Source organism: Rhea pennata, chromosome 4 (assembly GCF_028389875.1).
Source record: "Rhea pennata isolate bPtePen1 chromosome 4, bPtePen1.pri, whole genome shotgun sequence".
Classification (NCBI taxonomy): domain Eukaryota; kingdom Metazoa; phylum Chordata; class Aves; order Rheiformes; family Rheidae; genus Rhea; species Rhea pennata.
Window position 1 is genome coordinate 81,416,364 of NC_084666.1, and position 16,821 is coordinate 81,433,184.

Below are 16,821 nucleotides of genomic sequence, written 5' to 3' on the forward strand. Positions count from 1 at the left end.
CCCAACTGACTTATCGATGACTTTTTTCAAAGCCTATATGAAAAGAGAGGGGTTTCCTAAAGGTACATATTCCCTTTCACATGCTGAGCAAGCTTGAAAAATAAGCACAGACGTGCTGCCCTGTCGGTTTTGTGCTAACCCCTCTGGGCTCAAGTTGTGTGAACCAGCAAAAGATTCAGGGGTTGTTTCTGGTTTTGTTTTCTTTAATAGAAGACAAGTCCCTCATAAATCACTGCTTCATCTTCCCAGGAAAGCTCAGATGCCCCAGTGCAGGCGGTTTGGCAAATGATGCAGCTCGCCGGTCAGTCCCTTCTATTCCCAGTGCATCCCAGGACTAAATGCCCCTTTGAGCAATGCTATGTCTCTGCCAAATGAACACCTGCAGGGCAGGGGGTGATTGATGGGGCGAGCAGGGAGAGCTTAAATTTTCTAACTGTTCCCAAAGGAGAATTTCACTGGTGGGATGGCGATGAGGTTAGGGATTGAGGGGAAAAGCAGACAGAGGAAAGGATGCAGCTCTGAGGCACTTTGAATGGGTGATAGGAGCAACAGCAATGAACCAGTGATTACAATTTTATTTTGCTCAGGTATTGCTGGATTTCTGCAGTCTGAGTCACAAAACAACACTCCACTTGGCTTTAGGAAAGGCTTATTTATTTCTGCGGAAGTTAAGGCAAAGCAGAATTCCCAAACCCATCTCAGTTCAACACATCCAAAGGTAATCAGTCCCCAAACCGTCGAATGACCCTGCGCTTATGTGAGCAGTGGCCCGGGTGGTTCCTGGGGTCTCTCTGTTGGAGCACTTGCCCCCGTACGATGAGGGGAGAGGGTCACCGCTCAGAGCCAGGGCTGAGGAGTGACGGTGAGCCTTGGAGCCTGAGGCAGGGCCACACTTGGGGCGTGGGGGGTCCCCGGCCCTGCGATGGTGGCAGCCCTCTGTGAGGCGTCAGGACCCCTGCGGGTCACAGTGCCCCCGGGGTCCCCTTTCCCTCGGGGAGCCAGTGCTGGCTCAGTGGCTCGTGGCTCTCGTGGGAGGAGGTGCTGTTGGAGCAGCGTGTCCATCCAGGGAGTCCTGCCGCGATGGGGGTGCTGCGAGCACTCCGAGGTGGGGCCGGCGCCGCGCTCGCGCCCCGGCTGCCGGCCTGCTGCTGCAGTGACGGGCACCTGCCGGCACCGGTGTTCCTGGCGTGGGAGAGCTGGGCTCACATGCTCGGGGCTGGTGCCAAGCTGCCCAGGGTGGCTCTTCCCCAGGCTGCGGGGAGCCGGCTCTGCCAGCCTCTCCTGCTGCCCCGTGCTCCGGCCAGGAGATGTTTGCCCCGAGCCGCGGCCCATCCCCACAGCTCCTGGGGCAATGCAAACCCTCCGCTGTTTTCCTTGCAGGTTTCTTCACTGGCGTGGGTGCCCGGTCTGGCCCTGCGCGTGGTGAGAATGGTGGCAGTGTGGTCGGGGCCGTCCCTGCGGCCATCACGACCTTCGCCGCCGTGGTGATTTCTCTTCTGGACCAGTTGGAAGATGCTCAGGTGAGGCGGGGGCATCCCACGGGGCTGCACGGGTCTCGAGGGCTCCCGCGGTGCCCCGGCGTCCCTGGGGCCAGGGTGCTGGTGCCCGGTGTCAGCATGGCGGAGCTGCCATGGGGCAGCATGTGCCACGGCTGTTGTGCACGGTGTGTCCCCAGGGCGGCAGAGCAGAGGCCTACCGCCAGCTGGAGAGCGTCTTGTGGGGCGACGAGAGCGACCTGCAGAGCTCTGTCGCAGGCAGAGCCATAGCACTGGCAGCCCAGGACCTGCGCGTGGCCCAGGTGAGCTCCTTCTCACAGAGGCGACCCGGACACGGGCGCCCAGCCCAGCCAGCCTGGGCAGAGGCTTCAGCATGCGCCCGGCGGGGCTCGAGGTGGTGACTTGGAGCTGCCCAGAGAGGCAGCTGTGGGCTGTGTGCACAAGGGACAGCGGGAGCTGGGCTGTGGGTTGTGCGTCCTGCCCGGCGGCTGAGCGCAGGAGCCAGCTGAGCTGGCCATGCTGCTGCCACACGCCGGCTGCTGTCTTCTAGGACACGACGGCCGCCGTGAGGATGGCGGCGAGTGACGTCCTGGTGGCGCTGGCCCGCTGGCACCTGCATGATGTGGTGTCGGTGCTGCAGGGCCACCTCCAGGCCCTGGAGGAGATGTCGGTGGAGCTGGTCCTCCACACTCTGCACAACCTGGCCATCCGCTACGGTACGGCACATGGGGCCCTGGCTTGAGCCTCCCTGCACCAGGGCTTCCCTGGGGCTGTGGCAGCTCTCCCGTCCCCCTGCCCCGGTGCAGCCCTGTGCCAGGCTGCAGCGTCTCTAGTGACTGAGGCCTCCCACCCCTGCCCTCTCGACAGCCCTGCAGTGCGTGCCCTTCGCGGGAAAGACGCTGGCAGCCCTGCGCGGCGTGCTGAGCACAGCGGGGAGCAGCCGGATGCTGTGCGCCGTCTGTGGCGGTGAGTGCTGGCGCCACGGCAGGGCCGCGGGGAGGGGAAGGGATGGGGACAGAGGTGGGGGTCGGGAAGGGGAGGGGGTGCGTCGCCAGGCTCTCAGGGCACCACGGCTGGGCTGAGCAAGGTGTCGCGCCGGTCAGAGCCTTTGTCACCACCCCGTGTCCCTTGCTGTGCTGCAGTTGTGGAGCAGTGGTGCAGCGGGATCAGCGCATACCTCCGCCAACGGGAGAAATGCGACTTCCCTCACCTGGGGGCCGCCCAGCTCTGCGCCCCTGTTTACTCGCTTGTCTGCTACGCGGGCAGGAGCTGGCAGAGCTGCAAGGAGGAGGAGGTGAGTGCTGCTGCTCTGGCCTGAATGCTGGGGCCAGCCAGCGGGGTGGGCTTGGTGCTGGGAGGAAACACTCCCTGTGCTGGCGAGCCAGCCCATGTGGCCAGGGGTGCCGGGGAAGGGAAAGCCCCATGCGGGAAGGGCCGACTGGTGTCTGGGGCAGGCGAGCACTGGAGGGACCCGTGGCCTCGACATGGCATGTCACCCTGCCTCGCTCAACAGGGCAAGCAGGCCATGCTGAGGGCGATGGCTGTTATGATGGGTGTCCTGCTGCACGCGGAGGAGCACCACCAACATGCCTGGGAGCAGCTTCTCTGGCTGCTGCACCAATACCGAGAAGTCCAGGACCCCTCAGGGGTGACCAGGGTGAGGCATCTTGCGGGGCACGGCGCAGCCAGGGACCAAGCAGGTGCCGCGAGGCATCGGGGAGCTGCGGGGTGCCGGGAGGAGCCAAGGCCCTTCGAGCAGGAACAGGGACTGGGGGCCTGGGGCTCGCGGTGACAGCTGCCCTCTCCCTCTCCTGCTCCCATGCAGAGTCTCAGCTATTTCCTGTGGGCCGTGATGGATGTTCAGGCCCAGGTGCCCCGAGCCAAGATTCTGGCTGTCATCGCGGCTGTGCACGAGCAGGTAAGGCCTGACATCACACTGCTGCCCTGGAGCTGCTGCGCAGCCCTGCATGTGCCCAGAGCTCTGGGCTTTGGCCGTGGGTCCATGTCCAGAGCTGCCCACCAGATGAGCGCTGACAGCATGGGTGCTTTTCCATCCCTCTGCCCGCCGATGTGGCTTTCCCTGAAACGTGCCTTGTTCTCGCAGCTCTGCGATGAGATGGAGCCGCCCAGCCCAGGGCACCGAGCAGAGTTGTGCCACTGCATGGTGCTGCAGGGTGAGGAGAGAAGAACCGGCGCCGCGCCGCTGCATCCTGGCAGCTCTCTCACAGGCCTGCCTGTGTGGGAAGATGCTGGTCACTGATACTGAGCGTGATCTCTTCCCCGCAGCCCGAATTTGCCCGGAGGAGACCATCGTGTTCCTGTACTATAAGCTCAGGACCGGGAACAAGGTCGATCGCGTGGCAGCCGTGGAAATGCTGCAAGCTCTTGTCCGCTGTGACGGTCAGTAAGCCGGGCTGGAGAAACATCGTCTCCCTGGAATGCTGCCGCTTCCTCTGATGTGCAGCCTGGCCCCCTTTTCTGTCCCGCTTGTGTGGGGAAAGCTGGGGAGCCGTGTTGAGTTCCTGCGAAAACGGGGGCTCAGCCTCAGCGCCTGCCTCTCCTTGTCTCCTGCAGCCCCCGATGTGAGAGAGAAGCTGCCCCTGTTCACCAAGCTGGTGCAGTCTGTGTGCCACGACCCTGCAGCCCAGGTGAGCTGGTGGGGGCCAGGCTGGGGCAAGGGCAGTTTCCCTGGGGCTTTGGGCCCTTTGGTGCCATGGCTGCAGCCTCGCCGTGCCTGCAGGTGAGGAAGGCAGTGCTGCGTTTCCTCGGGGAGCTGCTGCACTCCAGCGCCCCGGGCTGCTCGGCGTGGGACGTGGTGGGGCACCTCTTCGGCGAGTTCAGCCGGGCCTCGGGCAGACTGGTAAGGGCAGAGCGCGGCACCGGGCCTGCATCCTGTGCCGCCAGGGCCGAGGTCGCCGTGGGGGCACCTCCCCATGGTGTGCACTGTGGGGCCTGGCAAGGGGCACTGACGGGTGTTTCCCACCTCGGTCTCACAGGCAACAGGAAAACTTTCGGTGGTGGAAGTGTGGGAAGAGAGGACTGTTCAGCGCCTCTGCGCCCACGTCCTGGGCTCACTGGACGTATCTGCCGGAGCGGTGGCCAAGGTGAGTTGTCCTCGGCCCATGCACCCCAGCTTAGCCAGAAAAGCTGGGAAGGAGCGAGGCCGAGGGGCTGGGCCGGGGCCAGAGAAGTGGCAGTGACGGGGGACCTGGGATGCAGAGGCGGAAATGGCAGCGTGCCGAACGGGCTGCTTCTTGCCCGCAGCTCCTGTGGCCGAGGCTGCTGCAGTATGTGGTGCCAGCTGAGTATACGGGCATGCTGGTCCCGCTGTGCCGCTGCCTGCGTGCCCTGGCCGAGAGAGCAGAGAGAACAGAGGGCGAGGAAGAGAAGGCGGCGCCCGAGGCCCTGAAGCCTGCAGAGCCAGGTGGGGAGCAGAAAGTCGCAGCACGCTGTGCCAGGCCGGCTGGGGGGGGGGGGAGGCAGTGCATGTCCCTGCATCCCCTGCCAGCCCCCCACGCAGGAGGGCTGGGGCAGCACAGGGCAGAGCAGTGCCCATTGCTGGGCATGATGGCTGTGCCCCACGAGCCGCTTCCCTGGCTGCTGTGCCCAGCTCTCGCGGGGGTCTGGGGGCTTGTTCCTGCCATGCCAGGCCTGCTTAGCCAGCAGCCATTCAGCACGGCTGTTCAGGCCTGGTGGGGAGGCGGCGCGACCAGGGTGCTGTTCAGCCCTGCACGGGGATGTGGGACGTGGCGCGAGCTGGGCGTCTAACACAGCCTTTCCTTGTGCCTGCAGCCCCTCTGCCGGCTCCCCAAGCCCTGCTGGCTCGTCTGCTGGTGAGTACCGGGGCCCCCGGGGAAGGAGCTTCTGTGGCCGGGGTGAGGGGAGAGCCCGGAGAGATGGTGCTGCAGCTGGTGCTGGGCACCCCGGGAGGAGGAGGCAGGAGCATGGTAGAGGGTGCCTGAGCCTCCCTGCCCGTCGGGGGGCTCCGGCTGCTCCCAGGGGACGGCAGCACCCAGCCAAAGCCATCGTCTGCCTGCTGCTGGCCAGGGCAGCGCTGCCCTCCCTGCCTGCCTGCCCGCGGGGCAGCCGTGGCTCCTGGGGCAGGCACCAGTGTGTCTCTCTCTCCCACCCCGGCCTAGGTGGTGGCAGCTGTGGCTCCACACACAGGCGGTGGCCATGGAGCCGCAGCCCTGCAGCTGCTGCAGGTGCTCTGTGGCACGATCCACAGAGCCGTGGGGGCGAGCTGGGCCACAGAGATCCCCCTGCTGCTGCAGCACCTGGCAGGTAAAGTGCGGGCGGGAGGCGGAGGCTGGGGGCCAAAGGCGCAGCAGAATGCCTGCAGCTCCCCAGCCTGGCAGGCAACGGTGCCACGTTTGCCAGCACTCATCAGCCCACTGGGCTGAGGCTTTGGGGCTTCGGGCTGCAAAGCAGCTGCCCGGGCTCTGCTGCCGCATTTGCTGGAGTAACGGTGAGGGTTTTGCTTCCATGGGCTTTGCAGGAACAACCGCCGGCTTCCTGGACAGGGCCGAGTGGGACAGCCTCCTGCTGAAGGTACAGCGTCCCTGTGGGGCCCAGCTGCATGGGGCAGACAGGGGCGGGACAAGTGGTGCAGGAAGCTGGGGGCTGGGGAAGAGCCAGAGGCAGGCTGCCAGAGGGGCGGGTGGCAGACAGGCTGTCGGGAGGGGGAGCTCTGCCCCGACGGTCTCCGGGGCCGCTTGGCTGTGCCAAAGGCCCTGGCCGAGGCAGGGGGGGTGTTTGCTTCACCTCCCGCTGCACCCCAGTTCCTGCGAGCGTCGCTGGAGGTCATCGCCAGCGAGGCCTGGACCGTGGAGCTGAGCCGGGAGCTGAGCCGGCAGCTGGGTGGCTCTCCCCGCCTGTCCTGGGAGAAGGTCTGTGCCCTGGCGGCGGCGCGCCCCGAGGGCTGCAGCGGCAGAGCCTGGGAGGCTCAGGCCGGGGCGAGGGCTGGCGGCGGTCATCTGCCACAGCTCACCGTGGCCGGGGCCCGGCCTCTCCTCTTGCAGCGGTTCCTCTACAAGGCTCTCGGCACGGCCCTGGCAGCTTGTGGGTGTCTGCGCCACGTGCGAGAGCAGACCCTGCAACATCTGGAAGCAACCGACTTCCTGGAGCTGTGGGAGGCACAGGTGAGGTTTCTTCCTGGCGCCCTGCTTTCCCGCGAGTCCCCTGCGTGTCCCTGGAGCAGAGGGACTCTGCGTGCCCTGCTCCAGCCCTTACTCGTGTACTGTTTGCAGCCGTTTCCCTGGGGAAAGGTCCTGCCTGGCCGATGGAGCTAGCCAGGCCTGGGGGGTGGGCTTGGAGCAACTCCCCATTTCTACTCTGTTGCAGGGAATCGTTTCGGTTGTGTCCCGCTGCGCCGAGAGCCACTTCCAGCTGGCATTGTCCTCAGTGCAGCAATTCACGGGGACCTTGAAACACCGGAAGGTAAAGGTCCGGGGTGTCACTGTGGGGAGCTGCCGGGAGGTCAGGCGCGGGGCAGCTCCTGCTGCAGGAGCGCACAGAGCCCCGGGCACAGCGGGGCTGCGGGCTGACATCTCAGCTCTTCTCCGGCGACCCGCAGCAGAGCCACGCACTGAGGAACCGCGCTGCTCGTGCGACGCTCATGGTGATCTACGGCCGGATGGCGCTGCGCGCCCCCAGGGAGCAGCTGCTCACCCACGTGGAGAGAGACATCGTGGGGAACGTCCTGCAGCTCTACCGAGAGGGCTGCCAGGTGGGTGCTCAGGGTGTGGGGCAGAGCCAGACGGGGGCCTCCTCGCCCTTCCCATGCGCTCGCCCTGCTGCCCTGGGGCAGGGACTGTGGGGTCTTTCCGGCCAGGACAGCTGCTTCCCTCCACCTGGGAGGCTTATTCCTGGGAGGGCAGAGAGGTCTCCTTGCTGGGGCACAGGTGCCAAGCTGGGGTCTGTGGGGCTCCCCAGTGTTCTCTGCAGTGTCCTCCTCCCTGTGCTGTATGTGGAGGCAGATTCCCCCCGGCCCTGCTGCTCTTTCTGCCCTCGGCAAAGCTCAAAGCCTGTTTTTCTCCCCTGGCATCAGGACGCGCAGCTGAAGCTCTCCCTGGTGCAGAGCGTAACTGAGATCAGCCTTGCCATCCAGGCTGCAGACGCCAGCCCCAGGTTCGAGCTGTGCTGCAAGCGGGAGCTTCTGCAGATGCTGCTGGTGAGTGCCCAGAGCTGGGGCTGTCACCTGGGGAGTTTTAGGCTCTGCAGTGGGGTGAGTGGGGTTTGTGGGGAGTCCTGAGGCAGGGAGCAGCCACCTCATCCTGCGGGGCCGGTGCCTGTAGGGTCTGGCAGCAGAGCCCCTGGCCGGGGCGGGCAGGAGGGCTCTCCTGTGCCCCTGCCCGCTGCCCACCTTGCACGTGTCTCCCTGTGCCTTGCAGGAGGTGATGCAGGAGGAGCCCCAGGAGTCCCCAGTGCAGCCCCGGGCCCTCATGGCTGTGGAGCAGTTGAGGTAGGGTCTATCCCGGGGCTGCGGCAGTTGCTGCGTGTTGCAGCACAGCTGGCGGCTCTGGCTGGGGCTGCAGACGTTGAATTTGGGGCTGTCGATGGGGCCAAAGGCAGTTGTCCTTTGCCTCGCTCTGGAGAGTGCGAGTGAGCCTCCTCTCAGGCTTCTCTAACTTGTTTCTCCTGGCAGCAAGCTGAAGCCCCGTCTGAGCAGGGAGGAAAAATGCAGCCTCCTGGCTCAGTGCTGCCGGGGCGTCGTGTGCCTCCGTCACCCAGAGCAGATGGAGGCGAGAGGGGAGGCGGCAGCGGCTGCTCCAGTGGCACCGGTAGGCACCGGCCCCTCTGGGCCGCCCCTCAGTGGGGCTCAGCTCCGGGCGCCCCGCACTGCAGCAGCCGCTGGCTGTGCTGGCGTTCCCATGGGGTGCCCGGCCTCAACCCCACTTTCTGGTGCCAGGGTGTGCAGGCGCCATCCCTGCGGGCGCTGGGCCAGCTCATGAGAACCCTTCTGCGGGAAGAGCCGGCCCCCATCTGCTTCGAGGACGTGGTACAGGTGAGAGTCCCCAGACGCAGCTGCGAGCGAGGGGCGCAGCACAAGCCAGTGCTGCCAGCAGTGAGACCCCGAAGTGAGGAGGTCCCTGTGGGAAAGGGGCTCCCTGCCCAGGAAGGCAGGGTGCCGGCGAGGGGTGCAGGGCAGAAGGACACCCACGGTGAGACATGTCTGCCCGTGCCAGGTCCTGCGGCACTGGCTCGCCTCAGCCGAGGAGTGCGAGCGGGAGAGGGCCCTGCAGGTGTGCGTTCAGCTGCTGGGTGCTCATGAGGAGCAACGCGAGCATGGGGTGAGCGGGGACCCCATGCACAGGGAGCTCTGCGTGGGGGGGGTGCGTGCCGGATTTCGGGTCCCCTGGGGCTGTGGGGCGGCCCCTTGTTCCCCCCCAGCTCGGCCACGGCTTGGGGGGCAGCACGGCTGGGAGAGGGCGAGCAGCCGCAGGGCTGCCGGTGACCTCTTCGCCTGCCTCTTGCTCCCACAGCGAGGCCGCGCCTGCGAGCAGTTCGGCTCCCTGGCGGGACTACTGGGGCCTCTGACCTGTGATGCCTCAGCTGCGTCCCGCTGGCGGGCAGCCACCTGCCTCGGCCACCTGCTCCAAATCGGAGGTGAGGAGAGCGGGCAGAGCGGTCCCCGCTGCTGTCTCAGGGCTGCACGTCGTCCCTACGCCAGGGATTGTCCCCCTCCACGGCTGGCCCCTCGCCTAGCTCACAAACCTGCTGTGCCACCTTGGGGGACCCTGCCTTCGCGTGGCCTTCGCTGCCCTCCCTCGGGTCCTCCCCTTGCTGCCTGCGGGGCCGCATGTTGGCTCCCCACCATGACTCCCTTCTCCTGGCTCCAGCTGAGACCACGGACGTGGCGCCGTGCACTAACGAGATCGGGTACCTGCGGGAGAGGCTCAACGCCGTCGCCCCCGACTCTCTGCTGGCCACCTCTACCAACATCGCAAAGGTAATGAGCCCCCGAAAAGTGGGCTGGGGGTCATGGTGTGTGCGCTTGCACGTGTGTGTGAGAGTGCTGCTGTCAGGGTGTGCGTTTTGCATCTGAGCCACTTGTGATGAGATCGCTTGTGTTTCTGATTTCTCCCCAGCTGGTTTGCAAGCATGTCCCCCAAGGCCAGGCTGCAGACTTCATGGACACTGTCATGGAGAGCCTGCAGTGCACCAGGCCCGTGCGCGCGTGGGCTGCTGGGCGGTGGGCACTCACCTTCCTGGGGGACTGCGGAGAGCAAATATTCCAGGAGGAGGTGGGAGAGGCATTCTTTGTGCTCACCCTTGTCTGCTTTCGGCTGTTGGCCCCCAAGGATGTGCTGAGCTGTTCTTTGTCGCCTTCCTCCTTTCAGGTACCTGAACTCGTCACCATCCTCTGCACCTGCCTGCAGAGCACCCAGCAGAGCACCCGCAGGTGCTTTGTGCTGCGAGCGATGTTCATCCTGGCCCGCTGCCACCAGGAACCGGTGATTGACAGTCTCCTCCAGAGGTGTCTGCCCATGGACAGGTCTCTGCGCTTGCCCTCCCCTCTGCTGTCACACCCAGTGTTTGGCCTCTCATGAGGTCATTGCAGGTTCCCGAGGATGCGGGCTCACGGGTGAGTGTCTGTTCCCTTGCAGCAACACAGTGGAAGTGTGGAGGAGCCTAGGGAGAAGCGCTCTGGGATACCCAATCCTGGAGCGCTTAACTGAAAAGTTAAGGGCAGCCGGAGACAGCAGCCAGGGGAGCGAGTGCTGCGCTCGGGAGCTGGGCAGCAGCCAGGCTGCCCTGGAGCCTCACACGGTACGGTCAGCTGCAGCGGCATTAGCGCTGCTTTGCACCTGCTTTCCAACCGGTGCTTTAGTGCGAGGGGGTTTTGTGCTCTTTGCGAGCACCTGTGGTGCCTCGCGGATGCTGTGCTGGGACAGTGGCAGCGTTAGTGGTGTGGGGAACTGGGACAGTTGCCAGTGCTGGGCCGCAAGGCTGTCGCTGCAGTGAGAAGCGGAGACAGTAAGAGCTGCCCCAGCCATCAGGGGGACGTGGCCAGTGGGACAAGCCCTGGTTTTACCATGCGATTGCTGGCTGAATTTTTCTGTAGATCATCCGCGCCCTCTGTGAGATGGTGTCAGTGCTGCAGAGCGAGGGGCTGGTCCAGCACCTGCTTCCTGACCTGCTTCCCAGCCTCCTGGGGCAGGTCAGTGAGACGCTGCGGGAGGAGATGGAACCGTCCCTCAGGGAGCCCGAGAGCTCCGACACGTCAGGCAGGTAAGGAGCGGCAGGGGCAGGGGGCAGGCTGGCCTGTGCCTGCGGGCTTTGCTCAGGCGATCTGTGGCTGACTGTCCCGCTGGCGCTGGGCTGCCTCTGTGGGGAGAGGGGACTGGTCACTGCAGGGCAGCACCTGGGGATATGGCCGCAGTGTGGCTGTTGCTGCCCGTAGGCCCCGTGTTGCAGCAGGGGGCCATCATGGGGCTCTGCTGATGGGCAATCTTTCCTCAGACTACTGCGCCTGGCACTTTCTTTGGGTTTTTCTGCAGGCTGTTTGTGGAGGTGCTGGAGCTGGTGCTCTCCAAGTGCCTGGAGGAGCGGTGGCTTCGGCTGCTCCGGGAGCAGGGAGCATGGGCGTCCCTGGCCGAGCCCCAGGCTCACAGCGCTGGCGTGTGTCTTCTGGCGAGGTGAGAGCCCCCAGGTGTCCTGCCCCATCACGGGGCCTGCACCTGGGGAAAGGGCTGCCGGGGGCTTCCTGTGCTCCCAGCAGTTCTGCTGAGGTGCAGAGCGGCGTCCGCGTCGCAGTGGGAGAAGCTGGGAGTCGCGGCCCGCGGCCAGCCCGCGTGCCGGTGCCTCACCAGCCTGCTGGTGCTGTGTGCACAGCGTGCTGCTCCGCGCGGAGCTTGTCCCACCGCGCCTGCTGCAGAACCTCTCCACCTGGCTGGACTCGTGCTCAGCAAACCTGCGGCTCACGGCCACAGCTTTCTTTGCTGAGGTGAGGCAGCGGTGGGGCAGGGGTTTGGGGGGGGGTTCCTATGCCTGTCTCGCCCGGCATGAATCACAGCCAATGCGAGTGGCCCCGTTGCTCGATTGCAGCTGATGAAGGACCGGCTAGTGGAGGAGAGAAAGCTGCTGAAGCCCCTCTTAGAGGCTTTTGCGGCGAGGGCGCGCGACCCCGTCAGCGCCGTGCAGCAGATGGCAATGAGAGGCCTGGGCAACGCGGCAAGCGGAGCACCGGTGAAGGTGAGGCTGACTTTGCTGGGCTCTGAGCACAGCCCGAGCTCGAGAGCCTCCCAGGGCCCCTCGAGGAGCCGGAGAGAGGAGCAGAGGCCGTCACGGGGCCCTGTGGAGGTGGCACTCCTCGCTCCCGTGCCAGCAAGGCGGCAGAGGGCTGCTGGGTGCCGGTGGGGGCTCCCGGGCTGGGGTCTGCTCTGGGCTGGCTGTGGGAAGCGCTGGCCTGGGCGCCGAGGCGCAGAGCTGCAGCAAGAGGCAGCAGCAGCGAGTGGCTCATGCGCCCATCGCTCTGCAGCTGCAGAGGCACGGGGCAGCCGTGGTGGCAGTGCTACGCGGGGGCCTGGAGGACGGGGCCAGCGTGGAGGTGGCAGCCGAGAGCCTGCTGGCGCTGGCGAAAGTGCTAGGGCCGCTGGTGGCCAGGGCCATAGGCTCGGCCTTTGAAGAGGTCACCAGGTCCAGCCGAGCCTTCTGGGGAGCGGTGAGTGGAGCCGCTAGCTCTCGTTCGGGGCAGGAGCTGTCGTGGGGGCGCATCCCCCACGGGCAGCGCCCCGCTGGGTCCTGGCATGCGATGGCCTCACTAGCAGCCGGCCCGGCGGGCTTTTTCATTGCAGGAGGAAGAAGCCCTGCGCTGCTCAGCCTTCACCCTCTATGGCGCCCTGGCCGCCTCCGCCTCTGCCTCAGGGAGGAGGTCATTCTTCAGCAGGGAGGTGGAGGCATCGTTCCCCAGCTTGGTGCTGCACCTCGGGGACCCGGCACCGGCAGTCCGTGATGTAAGAGCCTCGAGCATGCTGCAGAGCCACGGGGAGGAGCACTGGGGCCGGGGGGGGGGCTTGGTCCTGGGGTCACTGGGGACCTGGGAAGTGCTGGGGGGCACCCGGCGGGGAGCGGGGCCAGGAGGGGGCAGGTGCCTGCCGTGGTCCCGGGCAGGCGCGCGGTGTCCCCGCGACCAGGCCGGTGCTCTCTCACAGGCGTGCAAGATGGCCCTGCACCGGTGTGCCCCATTCCTGGCATCAGAGAGGGTGCGACGTCGCGTGGCCGCCAGCACTGGGCTGAGCGCCGCCGAGCTGCAGGATGAGCTCTGCAGGCACCTGGTGAGTGAGCAAGCGAGCGAGCGAGCTCTGTGCCACAGCCATGGCCCTGCATGGCCGCCTGCCCCATGGCTCCCGCACCGCTGGGCCGCCTGGGTGGGTGCGGGGGCACAGAGGGGTGCCAGGAGCTCGAGACGATCTCCCTTGCCCCTGCGTTGCCCCAGGCCCGAGACTGCCCCGCACTGCTGGAGAGCCTCTGCCACATGGCCCAGAGCTGCTGCACGGGGAGCTGCCAGGCGCCGCAGGAGGCAGCCGTCCGCATCCTGGGTGAGAGGCAGCGCCGGGCTCCGGCGCTGCTCTGGCCGCATCCCCGGGTCGGGTCAGGGCCGGAAATGGGGAATCGGGGTTGGCATCGGGGCCGGGCCCTGACGATGACATCCCCGTGCCAGGCCTCCTGATGAATGCGGCGCCAGCCGAGAGGCCGCAGCGGCAGGACCCGGCGTCGCGGTGGGGAGGTAGGTGCCGGCGGCCGAGTGGCCACCCCGCGGGCTTGGGAGGCACCGGCAGTGCCCGCGGCAGCCGGGATGCAGGGAGGGGGCTGGCACAGACCCGGGTGCTGCCGCGGAGCGCTGGGGTGTCACGGCCGGTCGCCCATGGTGCCTTCCCGCGGCATCGGTGTCATTGCAGCTCGGCAGAGGCAGCGGTGCAATCGGTCACCCCGTGCACGGCGGGCAGCAGCCGTGGGAACCCGGCAGCCCGGGGCAGCAGAGCTATAAAGCTGCATCCGTGCGAGCCAGCCTGAAAGGAGTCTCAATAAAGGAAGTTTTCCTCATATCTCACTGGAGCTTCCTGTGTTTCGATTTGTGCCCATTGCCTGTTGTCCTGTCACTGGGCTCCACTGAAAAGTCCAGCCCCATCCCCTTGGCACCCTCCCCTCAGATATCTGCAGGCGTTGGTAACATCCCTCTCAGGCTTTTCTCCAGGCTGAACAGGCCTGGCTCTCGCAGCCATTCCTCTTAGGAAAGGTGCTCCAGTCCCCTCATCATCTTCATAGCCCCACGCTGGACTCCCTCCAGTAGCTCCAACTCTCTCTTATCCTGGGGAGCCCAGAACGGGACACAGTACTCGAGATGAGGCCTCCCCAGGGATGAGTAGAGGGGCAGGATCACCTCCCTTGCCCTGCTGGCAACACTCTTCCTAGTGCACCCCAGGATACCACTGGCCTTCCTGGCCACAAGGGCATATTGCTGGCTAAGGGGTGAAACGAAGCTGAGGTCGACTGCTGTGGGGATCTGTGTGCAAGGGCCCTGAGGGCAGGAGACGGCAAGCACCAGGCTGAACCTCACGTCTGAGAGAGTTTCTGACACGAACATGCTTTTGGGAAGGGGGGGGGGGCACCATCTTCTGGGTCCAGTCTTTATCCAGCTGTTAGGCCATGGTTTCAACGCTAATTAACCAGTTAGCTTATAGGTACTGAATCAGTACTGACGAGTGAGTCAGTATCGATCCAATATTCATAAGCTACTTGCTCAGTTAGTTCAGTTAGCCAGCAGGGATTCAACATACAGAAACTAATCAGTCAGCGTTTGCACAAGATTTTCACTACTAATTAAACAGTTAGCTTATAGGTATTGAATCCACATTGACCAGGGAGTCATTACTGATTGAATATTGATAAGCCAGTTGCTCAACACCAACCGAGTGCTCAATGAGTCACAGTGATTCAGCGTCTACTCACTAATCCGTCAGCACCTGTACAGCACTTTCAGTACTACATAACCAGTCAGTGAGTTTGGTGCCATGGACACAAGCTCATTAATCAACTGCATTGAACATTCACAAGCTCTTTGCTCATCGCAACTTCAATGTTGGTACGTTTGTCACTGCTTCATATTCATGCGCTTGGTTCAATATTCGTGCACTGGTGCAAAACCCTCACTTCAATATTTATGTGCCCGTCACTCGCTGCTTCAGTGTTCACAGAATCCCAGAACGGTTGAGGTTGGAAGGGACCTCTGGAGATCATCTAGCACAACCCCCTGCTCAGGCAGGGTCACCTAGAGTACGTTGCGCAGGATCATGTCCAGGCAGGTTTTCAATATCTCCAGTGAAGGAGAATCCACAACCTCTCTGGGCAACCTGTTCCTGTGCTCTGTCACCCTCAGAGCAAAGAAGATTTTCCTTGTGTTCAGCTGGAACATCCTGTTTCAGTTTGTGCCTGTTGCCTCTTGTCCTGTCACTGGGCTCCACTGAAAAGTCTGGCCCCATCCCCCTGACACCCTCTCTTCAGATATTTGTAGGCATTGGTAAGATCCCTCTGGGTGACCCTGCTGAGCAGGGAGGTCGGACTAGATGATCTCCACAGGTCCCTTCCAACTTTCCTGAATCTATGATTCTTTGATTCTTGTACTGGGGAGCCCAGAACTGGACACAGGGCTCCAGATGTGGCCTCACCAGGGCTGAGTAGAGGGCAGGATCACCTCTCTTGACCTGCTGGCAGTACCCCAGGATACCATCAGCCTTCCTGGCCACAAGAGCTCATTACTGGCTCAGGGATAAAATGGAACCGAGGTTGGCTGCTGCGGAGACTAAATGCAGAGGCTAAGGACTGCATTTCTGGAGCCGCCAATGGAGGCTTCATCCCTGTTTGGAAAGTACATTCACCAAGTACATTCCTGAGACCTGCATTTTTGGGGTCCAAAAGCAAGGCCAAGTCCTGTGCTTTGGGGGGCTACAAACAGAGGTACAATGAGGAGGAGGTTGTGAGAGACGGTGTCAAAAGCCCTGCTAAAGTCAAGGTACACAATGTCCACTGCTCTCCCCTCAGCTACCCAGCCAGTCATCCCACCACAGAAGGCTGTCAGATGGGTTAAGCAGGATTCCTCCTTGCTGAATCCATGCTGGCTATTCCTGATCACCTTCTTTTCCTCCACTTCCTTAGAGATGACATCCAGGAGGAGCTGTCCCATCACCTTTCCAGGGATGGAGGTGAGGCTGACTGACTTGTAGTTTCCTGAATCCTCCTTCTTGCCCTTTTGGAGACTGCAGTGACATTGGCTTTCTTCCAGTCCTCAGGCACCTCTCCCGTTCTCCATGGCCTTTCCAAGGTGGTGGAGTGTGGCCTTGCAGTGACATCCACCAGCTCCCTCAGCACTTGTGGGTGCATCCCATTGGGGCCCATGGATTTGTGGGGGTCCAGTTTGCCTAAATGATCTCTATCCTGATCTTCCTCAACCAAGGGAAAGTCTTCCTTTCTCCAGACTTTCTCCCTTGTCTCCAGGCTCTGAGATTCCTGAGAGCTGCCCTTAGCAGTAAAGACTGCATTACAGACGTAAAGGCAGCATTCAGGAACTGCCTTCTCTGTATCCTTCATCACCAGGGCCCCCACACCATTCAGCAACGACCCCACATTTTCCCTTCTCTTCCTTTTGCTACTGATGCCTTGGAAGAAGCCCTTCCTGGTGTCCTTGACATCACTTGCCAGATTTAATTTCACATAGCCTTTAGCCTTCCTCGCCACATCCCTGCATACTCTGATAGACTTCCTATATTCCTCCCAAGTGGCCTGTCCCTTCTTCCACATCCTGTCTACTTCCTTCTTCTGCTGGAGTTTTGACAGGAGATCCTTCCACATCCCTGCAGGTTGCCTGCTCCCTTTGCTTGACTTTTTCCTCATAGGGACGCACTGCTCTTGAGCTTGGAGGAAGTGACACTTGAATATTAATCAGCTCTTTTGGACCTCCCTTCCTTCTAGGGCCCTGACCCATGGGATTCCTCCAAGGAGGTCCCTGAAGAGGCCAAAGCTTGCTCTCCTGAAGTCCAGAGTTGAGATCCTACTTATTGCCTGGCTTCCTTCTTGCAGGACCCTGAACTCCACCATCTCATGGTCACTGCAGCCAAGGCTGCTCCCAACCTTCACATCTCCATCCAGTTCTTCTTTTTTTGCATACTACAAAGTCCAGCAGAATACATCTCTTCCTTGACTCCTCCACCACCTGTGTCAAAAAGTTATCATCAGTGCTCTGCAGGAGCCTCTTGGACACTCTGTGCCCAGCTGTGTTGTCCTTCCAGCAGATATCAGGGTGGTTGAAATCCCCCATGAGAACCAG

At 63.3% G+C, this 16,821-nt stretch overlaps 1 protein-coding gene across 1 annotated transcript; it reads left to right on the forward strand.

The window, feature by feature from the left end:
• The first annotated feature begins 1,080 nt into the window (after positions 1 to 1,080).
• On the forward strand, positions 1,081 to 11,550 carry LOC134140138 (maestro heat-like repeat-containing protein family member 2B). Its single transcript, XM_062575002.1, has 35 exons — positions 1,081 to 1,105; positions 1,381 to 1,520; positions 1,676 to 1,798; positions 2,047 to 2,212; positions 2,364 to 2,462; positions 2,639 to 2,745; positions 3,010 to 3,153; positions 3,322 to 3,414; positions 3,601 to 3,670; positions 3,783 to 3,896; positions 4,071 to 4,144; positions 4,237 to 4,356; positions 4,493 to 4,600; positions 4,761 to 4,920; positions 5,289 to 5,329; positions 5,636 to 5,780; positions 5,995 to 6,047; positions 6,278 to 6,385; positions 6,518 to 6,637; positions 6,840 to 6,935; positions 7,072 to 7,224; positions 7,546 to 7,668; positions 7,889 to 7,959; positions 8,143 to 8,278; positions 8,407 to 8,502; positions 8,684 to 8,788; positions 8,981 to 9,104; positions 9,338 to 9,447; positions 9,587 to 9,742; positions 9,839 to 9,993; positions 10,106 to 10,268; positions 10,564 to 10,730; positions 11,000 to 11,137; positions 11,334 to 11,456; positions 11,547 to 11,550. The coding sequence occupies exons 1-35, from the start codon at positions 1,081 to 1,083 to the stop codon at positions 11,548 to 11,550; spliced, it is 3,930 nt and encodes a 1,309-aa protein (XP_062430986.1).
• The last annotated feature ends 5,271 nt before the right edge of the window (positions 11,551 to 16,821 follow it).